The 19,052-nt window shown below is 43.9% G+C and overlaps 1 protein-coding gene across 1 annotated transcript in view; it reads right to left on the bottom strand.

Moving 5' to 3' along the window:
- Positions 1-9,623: 9,623 nt before the first annotated feature.
- The window catches only part of LOC120570741 (uncharacterized protein C1orf100-like), a 10,247-nt gene continuing 818 nt past the window's right edge, over positions 9,624-19,052 (bottom strand). Inside the window, exons 2-4 of the mRNA XM_039819288.1 lie at positions 18,047-18,226; positions 16,131-16,214; positions 9,624-10,214 (exon numbers count right to left, since the gene is read on the bottom strand). Coding sequence (XP_039675222.1) covers positions 10,019-10,214; positions 16,131-16,214; positions 18,047-18,123 — 357 coding nt within the window. The 5' untranslated portion in view covers positions 18,124-18,226 and the 3' untranslated portion in view covers positions 9,624-10,018. The remainder of the gene's footprint in view (positions 10,215-16,130; positions 16,215-18,046; positions 18,227-19,052) is intronic.

Raw genomic sequence — 19,052 nt, 5'->3', positions numbered from 1 at the left:
CCGCAGGCTCTATCAATGGGACTTGCGGACAAGCGGCGTTTATTTCCCCAATCGTTTGTTTAGCTAAATAACTCAACACATTATAATTACACACATTAAAAGATTAACTGAAACCTGTGGTAAGAGATTGCTGGCGTAACAAGTTCGCTGACCGCGCTCTCACTCACATACACCGGGCATTTAGCTAGCAGGAAGAGGGGAGTTGCAGGCCCTGGAGCTCTGTCAGGGCAGGGGCATTTGGTTGTCATTAGCCCAAGAGACGGTGACTTTGCGCGGATATGGAGTGCTGTGGGCTGCCAGTCGTGACGCAGCTCCAAGTACCTCACAGCAGGCCGGGGTCTGTGAAGGAAGGCAGGCCGGGCGGCGAGGCAGTTACACAGGGAGAACCGACGCTGAACTCCGACACACAGTCGGACAAAAGTTGCAATTAGCCATCCATTTTCATAAAGCGGCCCATATTTGAGCTTTACATAGTTGATTTCTCGCATAAAAAAGTTTCAGAAGTGAATTTTGTAATGGAATAGCAGAGATCTGCGTGACCTAGCTAGATTCAGAAGACTACCTGATCTCAGGTCAGTTGTGTAGCCTATGTAAATGTTGGGGCGTGACCGTTCTCTTAATACACCCATGGGCTGACAAAGGTTCCGGTTTTTGGGAGGTTGACGTCAACTTCCAGCTTTGTTGAGATTCGCCCGTTTTCAGCGGCAGTTTCAAAATATGAGATTTTCATAGTAAAGGGGTGTCAATGGGATTTTGAGCTTCTATGTATGTCCTATTTACCCACCGAACTGTCATTATTCAACTATGACAGGGTAAAATCGGTTTTGCATTCTATCACCCCTTTAAGATCGTTCACGAATTTGGCTCAATCTCTGGCTAACGTGGAATAAATCAAATTTTCTTCTGTTGAACAACGGACAGGTGACATCAGCTATTAGTGATACAATACCAACCCAAAGCAAAATTACATATTTGGGCATCACCATTCATGCATCGCTACAGCGAGTTGTCCAGGACAACTATGAAACTATACTATGTAGTGTTCAAAGAGATCTGGCCAATTGGTCTGCGCTACCTGCATCGCTACAGTCCAGGATTACTGTCATTAAAATTAACATAGTTCCTCGTGTGAATTTCTTAAGTACAATGATCCCCTTACCCCCACCAATACATTTCTTGAAGAAACTTGATACTGTAATTGGGCAGTATATTTGGAATAACAAACAACGTAGGCTAAAATACTCTACCCTGCAACGTACCACAAACACGGGAGGCCTGGCCCTCCCCAACCTTAAAGTGTACAACAGAGCTTTTCAGCTACGGGCCCTCAGTGTGTGGATGGACCCCTCATCTACAGTCCCATGGAGAGAAATGGAGCAAAACTTCACTGGAAGTCCAAGACTGCAAGACCTTGCCTTTACAGGTGTGTGTCCCAAAAAGTGTATGCTTGCCTATTATCACCCACACATTGACCAACTTTAAACAAGTCGAGGAGCAACTACACTAGACCAATAAGTGGCATTTGAAGACCCCAATTTGGCACAACATACACTTAATGTCTGGTAACAGACCCTTTGTTTATAACCAGTGGAGTGACAGAGGTAATGGTATTTATGCTCTAGACCAGCTATTCAATGAGGAAGGTATGTTAAGTTTTGAAGACTTGAGCGCTAGCTTTGAGGTCCCTAGGACATCCTTCTTCCCTTATCTTCGCTTAAGATCAGCCCTAAAATGTTATGGAGTGCCATGGGGGAACAATCTTGACAACCACACCCAATCATTAAATGGCTTGTTGATTCGCCTGTGAGAGGATTAGAGTCCAGGATTTATGCTAAATTGATGCAAGTATCCGAAGGAGAACTCCCAATAGTAAAGAAATGGGAGCGAGAGCTGAGCCTTGAGGGGAACGTAATTAATTGGGAGACAGTTTGGGATAACAGTTCCCACTGTTCCAAGAACCCAAATCACCAGCAGATCCACTTCAACATATGCCATAGGACATATTGGACTCCTCAGAAGAGATACGTCTCTAAAGCCATTCCTACTCCATATTGCACATTTTGCCAACCTGAACAAACTCAAACTTTCCTGCACATGGCCTGGCAGTGTGAACAGGTGCAGGAGTTTTGGAATAAAACAACATCAATAATATCTGATGTGATAGGATGTTGCATTCCTGCTGACCCAATTGCTCTGTTACTTAACGACGACGCTAAACTACACCTACTTGGGAGACAGAAGAAAATTTGGCTAGCTGGATCAACCACGACCAAGAAAATGATAGCTCAAGCTGCCCCCCTCCCATTTTCTGCTTTTTGTTAAAACAGTGGTTGGCGTATTTTCTGGACATAATTATGCTTGAGCTCTCTACAGTAAGGATTAACAAAGCCAAGTCATCAACTATAGACCTATGGAAAAGCACAGCAACACCTCAGCTAACCTCAGCTAGCTGACCTCAGCACTAAGAATTAGAGGAAAGCGACTAGGCAAGGTGTAATTCCTGATTTTTTTTTTTTTTTTTTTTTCTTTTCTTTTGTAAGGCTAGATGGGGAACAATACAACTTCCTCACAATTTAGAGCAGGGTGATAGTTACCCTATGGAATATAGTCCAGTTGCTAACATTGTATATTGAGGCAGCTGAAGAGTATTGATGTCAGCCATGGCACACACACTGTACTTGTTCAATGTATGTACACACCACCCAACCACAAATACACAAAAAAAACAACAACAACAACAACGTAATCAGGAACTGTTGTACAAGATGTGCAAGAGAAAAGAAAAATTGCTGCAAATGTATCAACCTCATGGGTCATCCAATCTCTCCTCTCTGTCTGGCCACAACATGTCATCGACATCACACCTGATATCCTCCCTTGCAGTGCAACGAGGGAAAAACCTTTGGCATGACGCATCAGTGATATAGTGCACGTTGCTGTTCCTGCAGTGATGATGGAAGATCGGCGAGGCAGTCTGACTGGTTAGCTGTCACATTCTGCAAACTCATGATGTTAATCACGTAAGGCCTCGAACGCCCTGTAAGATGACCCCAGTTAGGGACAAACAGTGCAACGAGGGAAAAACCTTTGGCATGACGCAGCCTTCCCCACCCTCCCCTTACAACTATCTGCTGTGATATCCTCACCTGTCACCTGCTTGCATTTGGTTGCTCTAAATTTTAAGGAAATTGTATTGTTCCCCCTACAGCCTATGTCTATCCATCTGACAACTTTTAAAACAACACCACATTACTATTATGTATCTAATATATATGTGACAGGTTATTGTGATTGTTGGTTGCTCTATTTTGCATGTATGGATTTACACAATGAACATGTGTATAGTTGCATTTGAGAGTTATATGATTCAATAGCAAATAATTGCAAACTATTTTGATCTGCAGGCCTCACTTGGTGCATTTAGTACCAAAGCAATAATACATGACTAGTGATGTTAACAACTGACCTAATGTTCATATTAATAGTCATGTATAGTTTGACAAAGTTTAATAGTGATTTGAGGATTGGGCCAAAGTGATTGAGAAAAACAGTGATATAGTGCACGTTGCTGTTCCTGCAGTGATGATGAATGATCAGCGAGGCTGTCTGACTGGTTAGCTGTCACATTCTGCAAACTCATGATGTTAATCACGTAATGCCTTGAACACCCTGTAAGATGACCCCAGTTAGAGACAAACAGGTGCTTATCATGTCACAACTCAACACGTGAGTATTGTTTCGCACGGACACGGCCTCATCTTACACACCCACACAGGTTGGTTTGTTTTTATCACCTTTTTTCCCTTCACTTTTCTGGACTTGATTAACTCGGTCTTTACTATGAAACTATGAAATATGAAAACTTTCTGCTTCTGGGGGAATTTCTGAGTCTTAAAGTTGGCAAATTCTGCTCCAAGTGTTGTGTAATTGCAGTTTGAAAAACAGTTTCTGGTCTTTTTGGTTTGGCGCCCACAACTAGGCGGGCCAAAATGTATTGATGTAACTTAAATTGATATACATGCCGGATTCAAATTTGGGATTGGCCTGCGGGCCTTGAGTTTGACACCTGTGCTCTTTCTCCAACCTCCTGATTGTTCCTGAGGTCATATCAAAGTGGGGGGTTATTTTGAGGATCAAAGACTTCATTTCCTGCATTCTGATACACACAGATGGCAGGAGAAGACTAACCGGTTTGTATAGTTTAGTTATTTTTTTGCTGTAACATGATTCAAACAAAAGCATGGGAAGTGAACACACATCATGCATCTTCCCATGAGGTCTGACACTGACAATGAAAATGGTCTCAAGTTTCAAAAGGAATCTTTTAACATGACAATACTTTCCCTACGTAACTGAGGAAATTCTCCAAAGGGGGGAGCTTAAGTATATTTTTGATATTTTTCCTAAGACATGTTTACTTGATTCAGTTATTTTGGCTACCTCTCTGTTAGAATGCACCAGACTACTCTACTACAAAACACTGTATATGATTACATTCATAATAAATTAAAATTTTTAGTACTTAATTTCATTTATTTCTTGACTGAAACTCACTTTTGAAGTTTGATGTGTACGATAACTTTTTTATAAATGAAAATGCTTGTTTTTGTCTTGTATCAGATAGATGTTACGACCGGCCACAACACAGGTGGGCCAAACTCAGTGATTAAATAACTGAAATGTATTAAAGCAAGTTACAGTGAATTATAACAATGAGGTGTTAAGGTCAGTATCGGTGAGAGTGCATGGATGCAGAGGTTAATGTGACGCGTGTTGTCGGTGTCAAACAAAAGAAGGCAACGCAGCAAAGAAACCAATCAGTGCTCGCGGAGTGACGGGACCCGCCCACTGGTGTCTCGGCAGGAACTCAGGTACACTGGCCAGCAGTTCCTAAGGAAGTGTTGCTCAAGTACTACAACACTGGCATCTTTTACCAGCTCAAACAACAACCACATGCATCAGGTCCAGTGCTGTAATGTAACTAAGTACATCCACTCAAGTACAGTACTAAATGTACATGTTATCCATTAAATCTTTAGTTACTTTACACATGTTTTATTATACAATTTTTGTCAATCGCTTTGGCAAGATCGTCAAATGACTATTAAGCTTTGTCAAACTATATATGACTATTTATATGAACATCAGGTCAGTTGTTCACATGACTATAGTCATTTATTATTGCTTTGAGTGAGCCCTGCAGATCAAAATAGTTTCCATTTATTTGCTATTGGATCATATAACTCTCAAATGTAACTATACACATGTTCATTGTGTAAATCCATACATGCAAAATAGAGCAACCAACAATCACAATAACCCGTCACATATATATTAGATACATAATATTAATGTGGTGTTGTTTTAAAAGTTGTCAGATAGATAGCCGTAGGCTGTATGGGGAACAATACAATTTCCTTAAAGTTTAGAGCAGGGTGATAGTTACCCTATGGAATATAGTCCAGTTGCTAGCATTGTTTATTGAGGCAGCTGAAGAGTAATGATGTCAGACATGGCACACACACTGTACTTGTTCAATGTATGTACACACCAGCCAACCACAAATGCACAAAGGAAGCTTATACAGAAAAAAAGATATACAACAATAAAATAATCAGGAACTGTTGTACAAGATGTGCAAGAGAAAAGACAATATGCTGCAAATGTATCAACCTCATGGGTCATCCAATCTCTCCTCTCTGTCTGACAACAACACCTGATATCCTCTCTTGCAATGCAACGAGGGAAAAACCTTTGGCATGACGCAGCCCCCCCCCCCCCTCCCCTTACAACTATCTGCTGTGACATCCTCACCTGTCACCTGCTTGTGTTTGGTTGCTTTAAATTTTAAGGAAATGTTATTGTTCCCCCTACAGCCTACGTCTATCCATCTGACAACTTTTAAAACACCACCACATTACTATTATGTATCTAATATATATGTGACAGGTTATTGTGATTGTTGGTTGCTCTATTTTGCATGTATGGATTTACACAATGAACATGTGTATAGTTGCATTTGGGAGTTATATGATTCAATAGCAAATAATTGCAAACTATTTGGATCTGCAGGGCTCACTTGGTGCATTTAGTACCAAAGCAATAATACATGACTATAGTGATGTTAACAACTGACCTAATGTTCATATTAATAGTCATATATAGTTTGACAAAGTTTAATAGTGATTTGAGGATTGGGCCAAAGTGATTGAGAAAAACAGTGATATAGTGCACGTTGCTGTTCCTGCAGTGATGGTGGAAGATCAGCGAGGCTGTCTGACTGGTTAGCTGTCACATTCTGCAAACTCATGATGTTAATCACGTAATGCCTTGAACACCCTGTAAGATGACCCCAGTTAGGGACAAACAGGTGCTTATCATGTCACAACTCAACACGTGAGTATTGTTTCTTCGCACGGACACGGCCTCATCTTACACACCCACACAGGTTGGTTTGTTTTTATCAAATTTTTTCCCTTCACTTTTTTGGACTTGATTAAGTGGGTCTTGACTACAGTCCTGCCTTGAAATCAAAAGTTATAACCAAAGACTCTATAAGCCTGAGATCAGTGGGGTCATTACCCATTGTGCACTGTAGTTTTGCAGTCACTGGAGAGAAATATGTTCTGTAAACTGCCGATGATCTCGATGATGATGTCGTTGATGATTACAGTAAGGGAGTGATGTCACAGCAGGTCTGGCTATGTGTAGTGATCATCACGTAGTGATCTATACTCTAACAATTTTTTTACACATATTACACAATGACGTTACTGTCCCTTCATCAAGATGATTTTTGGTATTTAATGTGTAGAGGAAGCATCGACAGTTTGTGATCAATACTGTATCAACAACAAGCTTAAGGAGAGTCTTTCAAGATATTAAATGTTGAAATAAATATGTTTAATGCTGCAGTTTAGTTAAGATAACATGCTGTATATCATACAGCTATTTATTATTTTTGGAAATTGCGCATTCATAAGAAAAATGGTCAAGAAGAATTTCAGCAATATATCACCAGCTTATCTAATGTTAAAAACAACTTTCCGTGGCCGGGTTGGCTCAGTGGGTAGAGCAGGCGCAGAGGTCCAGGGTTCGAATCCGACCTGAGACAATTTCAGTATGCATGTCTTCCCCCCCCTCTCTCTGTCCCCCCTTTCACACCTAGCTGCCCTGTCAAAATAAAGGCGGAAAAGACCATCTTAAAAAACAAAAACTTTCCAACTTGAGAGCATGTGAAGTCGACTTCCAAACTTGGAAACTCAGACTATTTAATAGGATTAACAGGGCTAAACTTGTGCTACAAAGATTTAAACTGGATATGGATACATCTTTCTGTGGATCATAAAAAGAAAGTATTTCCCATTTTTTTTCCCCACTGTAATTTTCTTTTTTTTCAAGATTATTTTTTGGTCATTTGAGGACTTTATTTTTTTATAGGACAGCTGAAGACATGAGAGGGGGAAACGACATGCAGCAAAGGGCCGCAGGTCGGTGTCAAACCTGCGGCCTTTGCATCGAGGAGTGAACCACTATATATGGGCGCGCACTCTACCAGGTGAGCTACCCAGGCGCCCGACAACTTTCTTAAAAAAAAAAGTAACTTAAGATAAATGTTGAAATAAATGTTTAATGCTATATTTTAGTCAAGATAACATGCTGTATTTCAAACAACTATTCATTATTTTTATTCATAAGAAAAAATGGTCAAGAAGCCAACTTTCCAGCATTTTAATAATGTTTAAATTTTAATTTCAGCAATATATCACCCTGCAGCAGTTGCTGGTTGTATTTAGCCGCTACAGAGCTCCAGGACGCCGGCTGCCTGCGGCAGTTGTTTAGCCGCCAAAAGGTGACTGCGAGGCAGGTACAGGCACCGTCAGATGACGCTCCCTTTCAGGGGCCGTGGATGGTAGTGGAGTTTAGCCAGAAAAAGTGAGCAGCATGCTGCAATAAGTTTAGGCACTGAAACGACTCGTTAAGTTTAGACAAAAGATCGTAGTTTGGATTAAAACACTCCTAATTTTAAGAAAAATCTTAGAAATGTGGGACCCCGGATATTTAAGTACATTAGTGTTTTGTCATGGCCGGCCAAGTGGCACTACAGCGGCGGTGTGTACGTACAGTAACTAAATAAACAACTCGTGCATGAAAACCAGCAGACAGACTGTGTCAGAGTGTTTGCCCCACACTGAGCCAGATGGCAGGAGAAGACTAACCGGTTTGTATAGTTTGGTTATTTTTTTGCTGTAACATGATTCAAACAAATGCATGGGAAGTGAACACACATCATGCATCTTCCCATGAGGTCTGACGCACAAAGTTCACAATGAAAATGGTCTCATATTTCAAAAGGAATCTTTGAAAATGACAATCCTTTCCCTACGTAACTGAGGAAATTCTCCAAAGGGGGCGGATCTGATAGGCTTTGCATAAAGTGTTGAAAAGCAGACGCAGAGGGGCTTAAAGGGATACGCCACCGTTTGTTGAAATAGGGCTCATCCCGGTCTCCCCTAGCTGTAGATAGGTGGGCCAACGCATTTTTTGTGCATGCATCATTTTAGTCTGGTGCAACAGCGCCGCCGCTAGTTAGCTTAGCGTAGTGAATGGAATCCTATGTTGCCGGTTAGCATGTTGTGAGTAAAAGTGAGCCAACAAAAGACAAAAAAAAAAACCTAATCACTTGCACTGAGACAAACAATGCGTTGGCCCACCTATCTACAGCCAGGGGAGACCGTGATAAGAACTATTTCAACAAACGGTGGCGTATTCCTTTATTTCATTTTTTATATTTTTCCTAAGACATGTTTACTTGATTCAGTTATTTTGGCTACCTCTCTGTTAGAATGCCCCAGACTACTCATTACAAAATATTGTATATGATTACATTCATAATAAATTACGATTTTTAGTACTTAATTTCATTCATTGTATCAGAGAGATGTTACGACCAGCCGCAACACAGGTGGGAGATGCATGCCAAATGTTGTCGGTGTCAAACAAAAGAAGGCAACGCAGCAAAGAAACCAATCGGTGCTCGCGGAGTGAAGGGACCCACCCACTGGTGTCTCGGCAGGAACTCAGGTACACTGGCCAGCTGTTCCTAAAGTAGTTAAGCTGTCCTGTGAGAACCACGTATCTCTAAAAAGTTTTTAATCTTTTCATGGTGTAAGAAAAACAGCCCTGTTTTCAGCTTTGTGACGATGCATTTTCCAGCTGATCCTAGATACTTTTTAAAGAGTTTATTTAGCTTAAGAAGGAGGAGAATTTTCTCAACACATAGAGGAACCCTTCATCCTTCAGTTTATCACAAACGCACCTTTTTGAGCTTGAACTTGCCCCTGTACTGAAGAATAAATTTCCGGTTTTCCCGATTGAGAGCACGTGAACACACCGAACTCGAAATCTCGGACCGTCCGAGGGGCACATGAATGCGCCGTCACCACAAATTAATTTCATATTTTAAGTAAGTTACTTGTTTCTCAGAGTTTTACAAATGGTGATGACTGACTTAAAAGCTCAAAATGATTGTTTTGCTCTTCATTTGACTGTATACTGTCAGAGTTTGAGAGTTCAAAAGGGAGGACAGTCAGTAGACTCATTGATAGAACACAAAGCCAGCTTTAATGACAAAAATCTGAATCCAAATAAAAGACAACAAAGAAACTAGCAGGCAACAAAAGAAAATACAAATACACTGGAGGAAATTAAACAATAGGAAGACACACTGAGAGCCAGACAGATGAAACACGAGAACACCAGACTAAAATAAAGAGGTAGAGGATGAACAGGTGAGACAGGTCAGGGCCGGGCGCACGATCACGAAGGAGGCGACAGGAAGTCAGACAAGACATGACACATGAGAACCCTTTTTGAGCTTGAACCTCCTCTGAACTGTCTTTTATTTCTTTAAAAAAAGTTAATTTTAGCTAGCCAGGTTGACACCAGACCCACTGGGGAAGGTTCATTCACAGCCCGTTTCCATCCTCATCTGTCATTGACAGCACATGGTGCTGAACTACCGCGGAAAGAGAGGAGACTGAAAGTGCTCCTGGTAGGCCGTCTGAGGGGGGCGCTGTTCCGGGACAGCCGGGCACTGACGGAGGACAGACAGCGCTCTCAGGGTGCGGACGTCAAAACTCTGCTGGTAGTTTCCACACGGAGGGTCAGGGGACTCGCGGAGGGACCGAGAGGGTCCACCGGGAACACTGTAGCTGCAGCATGTTGAGAGTCAAAGTGGAGTATTTTAGTCTGATTGTTATCAAAATGACATGTAGACATGTTTTTAGACTTCTTCTGTCTGTCCAACACAAGATACAGTATTGAAACAACTGCTGGCCAGATAACCAGAACATTTATTCTGCTATTTCAATTAACCCCCTGTTGTCCTTGTCCATTTTCAAAAAGTTTCTATATCAGAAATTTGGGTTTCTTTTTAACCAAATTGTCAAAAACAAATAAAGTGGATTGTTTCGTACAACGCTCTTCACTAGTTAAATAAAGGATCAGTTCACTACTTTTATTGAATTTGGGTGTTTTGTTAAACTTTAAAAGCATTTGATTGAAAAACATTGATAAAAGAACGCGGGGAAAAAGTGACAAAGATGTCAGAAAAAGCTTCAAAAAACGTGGGAAATATTGACAAAAAACCTTGGCAAAAAATGACGAAAACTTTGGGAGGACCTTAAAAAACATCAAACAAAAGTGACGAAAACATCGGGAAAAAAGTGTCAAAAAAGAAGACCAAAAATTTTTGACCCGGAAAAACTAAAAGTTGCATGGTCGACGGGAAGACAATGCAAGGGTTAAATAGAAATTAGCAGCCATAATGCATCGCATTCTCACGAACAGGTTTGTATGATATCGTTTGAAAACGTACGCACAACAATTCCAACCCATTCTCGCTCTGAACTCGTAACTCGTAAAATATGGACGCTTGGGCAGCGGCTGTCAGCGTCACTGTACGTTCACACCGCCGCCGACTTGAGCTGCAAAGAAGCTCTAGCCGCCCTATCAAGGACGCTTGTCAGAAAGTTCGGGGAAGCTGTTTGACGCTTTGGCCGCTCTGACGTGGCAGCGTTCTTCGATCATGTTCAACACGCAATTGAAGAAAAAGCACAAGCAGCCACTGCACGGCCAGTACGCTGACACTAGAAACCTTTTATAAATTACATATATAAGGACAGAACTTGTATTGTTTGTTGGTCGCGGCGGTGTCTGTTAGCTCGCTCGTTAGCCGCTGAACCGCAGCAGAATGCAGGCAGAGCGAGCAGCTGCCAGCTGTTGACCCGTGCAGGACTTCACCGTGAGAGGACTGTTTAGAGACCATGTGACCGGCAGGTAACGTTAACGACCAGTATACGCAAACAACGTCATATCATAAATGATAGGGCAACCCAGCAACAGCGATTATGAGCTTTTCCTCCATTTTCACGGAGCTAATGTTTTTGTAGGAACGAAAGTTTACATCGCATGTTTCTCCGGGCAACACATTCTCACACCCAACTCGTAAAATAAGGACGTTCGGTCAGGAGCCTTTCTCGTTCTTATTTGACGTTAAAAGTCTCCTTTAGCGTCTCATGTAAACGTGCTTGGTCGCCACTATTGCCGTCCCTTTTTCGTCCCTTTTGACGCGCTTGGTCGGGACGGGTGAAGCGCGACAATAATGGAATCTGTTGGAGGTTGGGTTTACGAGAAAAACAACGGGGAAAGGACGCCTCAAAAGCCGGGAAACACACACCGGAGACACGGAAACAAAACGCCACACGCGGGGCGCGAACCCGAGTGTCCTGAGTGAAAGTCCGGTGTTTTACCCAACTACCATCCTTCCGCAAATTTCCCCTTACATACCACTCGCTAAATCTCATCCAACTGCGGCTCTCCCCAGTACGTTACACAAATACGTCGAAGGGTGCCTTTGGGACACTGACCAAACGTACTTATTTTACGAGTTCGGAATGAGAACGCGTTGCTCCGGGAATCAGCCAGCGCGAAGGACATCTATATTCCGATTGGTTGCTGGCATTTGCCGCTGCTTGCTGCTGAACCGCGTCATAGCTCATTACAATAAAGTTGACTCACTTTCAACTTTCGGATTGACGCTCAAAACGCCCAAAACGCAACGCCGACAGATTTGCCGCTCCTTGCAGCTGAGAGAAGCCCATCCATCCATCCATCTTCGTCCGCTTATCCGGTGTCGGGTCGCGGGGGGAGCAGCTCCAGCAGGGGACCCCAAACTTCCCTTTCCCGAGCAACATTAACCAGCTCCGACTGGGGGATCCCGAGGCGTTCCCAGGCCAGGTTGGAGATATAATCCCTCCACCTAGTCCTGGGTCTTCCCCGAGGCCTCCCCGCAGCTGGACGTGCCTGGAACACCTCCCTAGGGAGGCCAGGGGCATCCTCACCAGATGCCCGAACCACCTCAACTGGCTCCTTTCGACGCAGGAGCAGTGGCTCTATCCTCGAGATCCTCACGGATGACTGAGCTTCTCACCCTATCTCTAAGGGAGAGGCGCCAGCCACCCTCCTGAGGAAACCCATTTGCGGTTCGCACCCTGGATCTCGTTCTTTCGGTCATGACCCAGCCTTCATGACCATAGGTGAGGGTAGGAACGAAACTGACCGGCGGTCGAGAGCTTTGCCTTCTGGCTCAGCTCTCTTTTCGTCACAACGGTGCGATAGATGGAATGTAATACCGCACCCGCTACGCCGATTCTCCGACAAATCTCCCGCTCCATTGTCCCCTCACTTTCGCGAACAAAACCCCAAGGTACTTGAACTCCTTCACTTGGGGTAAGGACTCATTCCCTACCTGGAGAAGGCATTCCATCGGTTTCCTGCTGAGAACCATGGCCTCCGATTTAGAGGTGCTGATCCTCATCCCAACCGCTTCACACACCGGCGAACCGATCCAGTGAGTGCTGAAGGTCGCAGGCCGATGATGCCATCAGGACCACATCATCTGCAAAGAGCAGCGATGAGATCCCCAGCCCACGAGAACCGCAACCCCTCCCCACCCGACTACGCCTCGATATCCTGTCCATAAATATTACAAACAGGATTGGTGACAAAGCGGCCAGCCCTGGCGGAGGCCAACCCTCACCTGAAACGAGTCCGACTTACTGCCAGAACCCGGACACAGCTCTCGCACTTGTCGTACAGAGATTGGATGGCCCTGAGTAGAGACCCCCTCACCCCATACTCCCGCGCACCTCCCACAGTATCTCCCGGGGACCCGTCGCTCACGCCTTCTCCAAATCCACAAAACACATGTAGACCGGTTGGGCATACTCCCAGGCCCCCTCCAGGATCCTTGCGAGTGAAGAGCTGGTCCGTTGTTCCACGACCAGGGACGGAATCCGCTTGTTCCTCCTCAACCTGAGGTTCGACTATCGGCCGGACCCTCCTTTCCAGCACCTTGGAGTAGACTTTACCCAGGGAGGCTGAGAAGTGTGATACCCTGTAATTGGCCACACCCTCTGGTCCCCTTTTAAAAAGGGGAACCACCACCCCGTCTGCCACTCCTTTGGCACTGTTCCAGACTTCCACGCAATGTTGAAGAGGCGTGTCAACCAGGAAGCGCCCTCCACACCCAGAGCCTTGAGCATTTCTGGACCGGATCTCATCAATCCCGGGGCTTTGCCACTGTGGAGTTGTTTGACTACATCAGTGACTTCCGCCCGGAAATCGACGACAATCCCCGTCATCCTCCAGCTCTGCCTCTAACATAGAGGCGGTATTAGTCGGTTCAGGAGTTCCTCAAAATGCTCCTTCCACCGCCCTATTACCTCCTCAGTTGAGGTCAACAGTGTCCCATCCTTACTGTACACAGCTTGGTGGTTCCCCTTCCCCCTCCTGAGGTGGCGAACAGTTTTTCCAGAAGCACTTTGGTGCCGACCGAAAGTCCTTCTCCATGTCTTCTCCAAACTTCTCCCACACCCGCTGCTTTGCCTCTTTCACGGCAGAGGCTGCAGCCCTTCGGGCCCTTCGGTACCCTGCAACTGCCTCCGGAGTCCTCTGGGATAACATATCCCGGAAAGACTCCTTCTTCAGTCGGACGGCTTCCCTGACCACCGGTGTCCACCACGGTGTTCGTGGGTTACCGCCCCTTGAGGCACCTAAGACCCTAAGACCACAGCTCCTCGCCGCAGCTTCAGCAATGGAAACTTTGAACATTGTCCACTCTAGTTCTGCTGTTCAGCTGAGAGAAGCTTCCATTGAAAATGAATGACTTCCGGTATCTTTAGAAGCTCAAGTCGGCGGCGGCGTGTACGTACAGTCAGATACGACCCAAAAATCCCCCTTAAGCGCGTGTGTGTAGAACGCAACCGGGCAGAGCAGCAGCTACGCGATGCTTGAAGATGACGTTGTATTAGGGCCGTTACAGAGTCAACGCGAGCAACGCGAACAAGCAACGCGAACAAGCAACGCGAACAAGCAACGCCGAGCGACGCGCTCCCTTTCATAGTCTAAACAGCGGACGCAAGTAGACCGAAGCGTCACGGGCGATGCGTGAACACAACGCCAACGCCAACAGGGGGCAGCAGAGCGCTTCCACGTCGGTTCGGTCGGCAGAGCCAGACCCTCCCGGAGAGTGGCTCTCGTCAGGGAGCAGCTGTCTGGCTGATTTCTTTTTATCAGATGCTGGAGTGTTTCCCCACCAGTACAGTATGCTACGATTGGGTAGCACTGACCAATACATTAATAAAAGGTCGCTTAAACATGGTTTAGCAGGTTTTAAAAATATATAGATACATTTGGGTCTCTCTCTCGCCTCTAGAGGAGGGCACACAGCATAGACTACACACACACAACGTTGATACATACCGAAAAATGTGACTCAATAGTCCTATGTTTGATGAAATTGCACAGATATGTTGATTCAATATTTTTAATGTACAATACGTGCAGTGTCGCCCCCACCGACAACGCATAGTATTGTGCGCGTCGCGTATCAAAAACTGGGACGACACATTTGGCTACGCATCGACGCATAATGGCGGCCGAAGCGTAGCGATGCGTAGCCTTGCAGACGCGTATGCGTACCGATGCGTTGACTCTGTAACGGCCCTTAAGAGCGACAACGGTACTGAGTAGTAAGAAGGTTGACTGGGGTGGTGGATGGGTTGTCCCGTTCTTCTTTTCCTAAACCCAACTGTCCCGTTCTTGTCCCGCCGCGTGTCACTGAAACGTACCTTTTATAAGCCCACCCACGATCTTTTCCTTAACCTAACCTGCGTCAAAAGTGACGCCAAAAGTCCCGACCCGGCGCGCTTAGATAAAGCGATTTAGATATGACACTAAAGGACACTTTTAGCGTCAAAAACAACGCCAAAGGCACCTGACCAAGCATCCACATTTCACGAGATGGGAGTGAGAATGAGTTGACGATTCATATCCTACAAAATTACGACGACTGTCGGTCACATAAGGGGTCAAATTAAGCGGCCTTTACAGTTAAATTTAGCCAAGAAAAGGTGACTGTGAGACAGATACAGGGCAACGGGAGGTGACAGTTGTTTCAGTTCATTTTAGCCGACAACAGATGACCGCCATGCTGCGACGACAGTTAAGTTTAAACACCAAAATGACTAGTAAAGATTAGAAAAAAGATTGTGGTTTGAATTAAAACACTGGTCCCCTTAGATAGTACTCCTGGCTTGAACGCCCTGTGATTTAGGACCCAAACATCCACCCTTACCTCCTCCCTATGCCAAACCTTTTCTCAGTTTGATACACCAGCAGTCAATGGGGTGTATACATTGGTAAATATGTTGAATGAATACAAATTACAGTGCATTACTTTTCACAGCTATACAGTATGTAGGAATGGTTCATAACAAAGCGCCTGCATGGTGCGTTGCAAGTTTTTCAAACACATTCATCATCCCCAGAGGATTAACCCTTCAAATTTTGGACAGTTGGCCTTTCCTCTTTAAAGCTGTAGTGCTTAGTTTCTGTCGCCCCCATGAGGAATTCTAAATAATAACAACAAAAGTGTCAGCGCTTCCACATGATACAAGTCTTCCGTGATTAAAAATTTTACTTAAGATTTATACATTTGTAAGTAAGAGTATGAAAGTATAATATTGTTTTTGGCAGACTGAGGAGAGATTCGCACACAGCCTTACCCACAATCCTTTGAGTGGACAATATGGACTCTACCCAGCTGTCCTGGATACAATCCACGTACATCTCTCCCCAGACGAGACGATCTGTAACAGAAAGGAATACAAAAATGTAAATGTACAAAGTCCCCATTACTCAGAATACACGCATCACACGCCACTTTTGTAACAGAAGTCAAAGTAAACTCAATTAGTTATCAACTCTAAATGAATCACCAACTATTTTGATAATCGGTGAATCGGCTTGAGTGATTTTTTATTAAAAATGTGAAAGATTCTCTGTTTCCAGCTTCTTAAATGTAGAATAGAAAATATATTAATTGTCATTGTTTTCAACAATGAAACACAGTTTAGCAGCTCTCAATATGACCGTTAAATCACAGACAAACAGAAATATAAAATTAAAAAAATAAAATAGAACAATCAAGATAAATAAACACGATGAGGTGGCACTATATACATAATGTTATTGCACTTCCAGTTTTTGGGGTTTAGTGCACACAAGTCTTTATAGAGGAAGGAGGTTGAGAGGAGGGTTTGTGCCTTTGACTGCCTGGGGGAACAATGTGAATATTGTTCTAGTTTCTTCTCTCCTCTGTGACAGTAAACTGAATATCTTTGAGTTGTGTACAAAACAAGACATTTGAGGACGTCGTCTTGGGCTTTTTGGGAAACACTGATCCACATTTTTCACCATTTTCTGACATTTTATAGAACAACAACTAATCCATTAATCCTGAAAATAATGCTTGTAGAAATTGTTGTTGAAATGTTAGTTTCAGCCCTAAACTCAATATCATTTTTTTTAAGAAAAGTTGACTCCTCACTTTGGTGTTAAAGTGCTCATATTATGCTCATTTTCAGTTTCATAATTGTATTTAGAAGTTATATCAGAATAGCTTTACATGGTTTAATTTTCAAAAAACACCATATTTTTGTTTTGCACATTGCTGCAGCTCCTCTTTTCACCCTGTGTGTTGAGCTCTCTGTTTTAGCTACAGAGTGAGACATCTCACTTCTGTTCCATATTTGTTGGGAGACGCACATGCGCAGTAGCTAGGTAAGGACTACTAGCCAGTCAGAAGCAGAGTTTGAGGGCGTGCCCTGACAGTAGCTAGGTAAGGACTACTAGCCAGTCAGAAGCAGAGTATGAGGGCGTGCCCTGACAGTACCTAGGTAGGACTACTAGCCAGTCAGAAGCAGAGTATGAGGGCGTGCTCTGACAGTAGCTAGGTAAGGACTACTAGCCAGTCAGAAGCAGAGTTTGAGGGCGTGCCCTGACAGTGGCTAGGTAAGGACTACTAGCCAGTCAGAAGCAGAGTATGAGGGCGTGCCCTGACAGTACCTAGGTAGGACTACTAGCCAGTCAGAAGCAGAGTATGAGGGCGTGCCCTGACAGTAGCTAGGTAAGGACTACTAGCCAGTCAGAAGCAGAGTATGAGGGCTGCCCTGACAGTAGCTAGGTAAGGACTACTAGCCAGTCAGAAGCAGAGTATGAGGGTGCCCTGACAGTACCTAGGTAAGGACTACTAGCCAGTCAGAAGCAGAGTATGAGGGCGTGCCCTGACAGTACCTAGGTAAGGACTACTAGCCAGCTCAGAAGCAGAGTATGAGGGCGCCCTGACAGTACCTAGGTGAGGACTACTAGCCAGTCAGAAGCAGAGTATGAGGGCGCGGCCATGCCAAAGCGCGGCGCATTATAACGTGTGTTCCAAAGTGACCACGTCTGTCTCTGAAGTAAAGGCTGGACTACAATAGAGCTGTTTGGAGCAGTTGGTGAACAGTGTTTCTGTTGGAGATGGTAAGTCCCTTTGGGGGGGACTTTGGGCTTTTTCACTTTGTAAACCTATAACGTGAACAAAAAAGATTTATAACACAATAAAGAATAGGGAAAAAGCCCAAAAGCATTATATGAGCACTTTAAGTCATCTGGCTGTCTGCAGTCCTCAAGCTCTCTGAATTCATGCAGCCGCAGAGCAACACCAGATCCTGCCATCGCTGACAAGGCACGCCAACACCAAGACCCGGGTCCGAAGAGGGTTGGAGGAGGAGTCCAGAGACAGAGACCACACCCAGCAGCTCAGGTATAGGAGGATTCCCTGGAGGTGATATTGGGATGGGGGGGGGGAATCAACACAGCATAGTATTCAAATATTTTCTGTGGCAATACTGTATCTGTATACGGATGCCAAATATCAATCTTTTATTAAATACATGTGTTGGTCCGTTGTTCTGCTTGACAATCCCATTTTGCAGCAAAAATGTGAGATGAGCAAACACAGGAATTTATCTTTTTAGATAAAACAGTTTTCCTTATTAGCATTTGGAAAAAGAGGTAATAAATATATTGCAATATGTTTAAAATAACAATAATATCGTATTGTTTGTGACATTAGAGTCATGGGGCCTCTTGTGATTCCCACAGAACATACAGTAGATATAGCTCTGTACTAAACCTTTAATATCTTCCTGATCAATACATAAAATGATCTTTGCATGTGCAGGTTTTCACAAGGGAAATTGTTTTAGGGACAACTTCAGGACAACCATTGCATTTTTAGCCGTACTCAGTTTGCTCTGCTACTCTTTCACATGTTGTTGTGTATTTGAGGATGGTGGCCACCAGAGGCTGCTAGTGAGATTTTTAGATGTTTAGTCATGTTGTGTTATATTCGACATGCAGAAAATGTTGAATGGCAGGTAAAAGGAACAAGAAAAGTCCAAGATTAACCGATCTAATACTGAGATGAGTTCTACTGCAGAAACCCAGTTACACAACCTACAGTCAGGGTTTTTTCTCTTGAATCTTTCATTTATTTTTAAATAATTTCAATTTTATGTGATTTCCCCTCTCTGACTTAACTGGCAAATCAGTGGAGAAAAAAGTTCCATTTGGGGAAATATCGCCATTCATTCTGTTAACTC

This window comes from Perca fluviatilis, chromosome 1 (assembly GCF_010015445.1).
Source record: "Perca fluviatilis chromosome 1, GENO_Pfluv_1.0, whole genome shotgun sequence".
Lineage (NCBI taxonomy): Eukaryota > Metazoa > Chordata > Actinopteri > Perciformes > Percidae > Perca > Perca fluviatilis.
The sequence above is the reverse complement of the archived record's forward strand: the minus strand, read 5'-3'. Positions and strand labels throughout refer to the sequence as shown.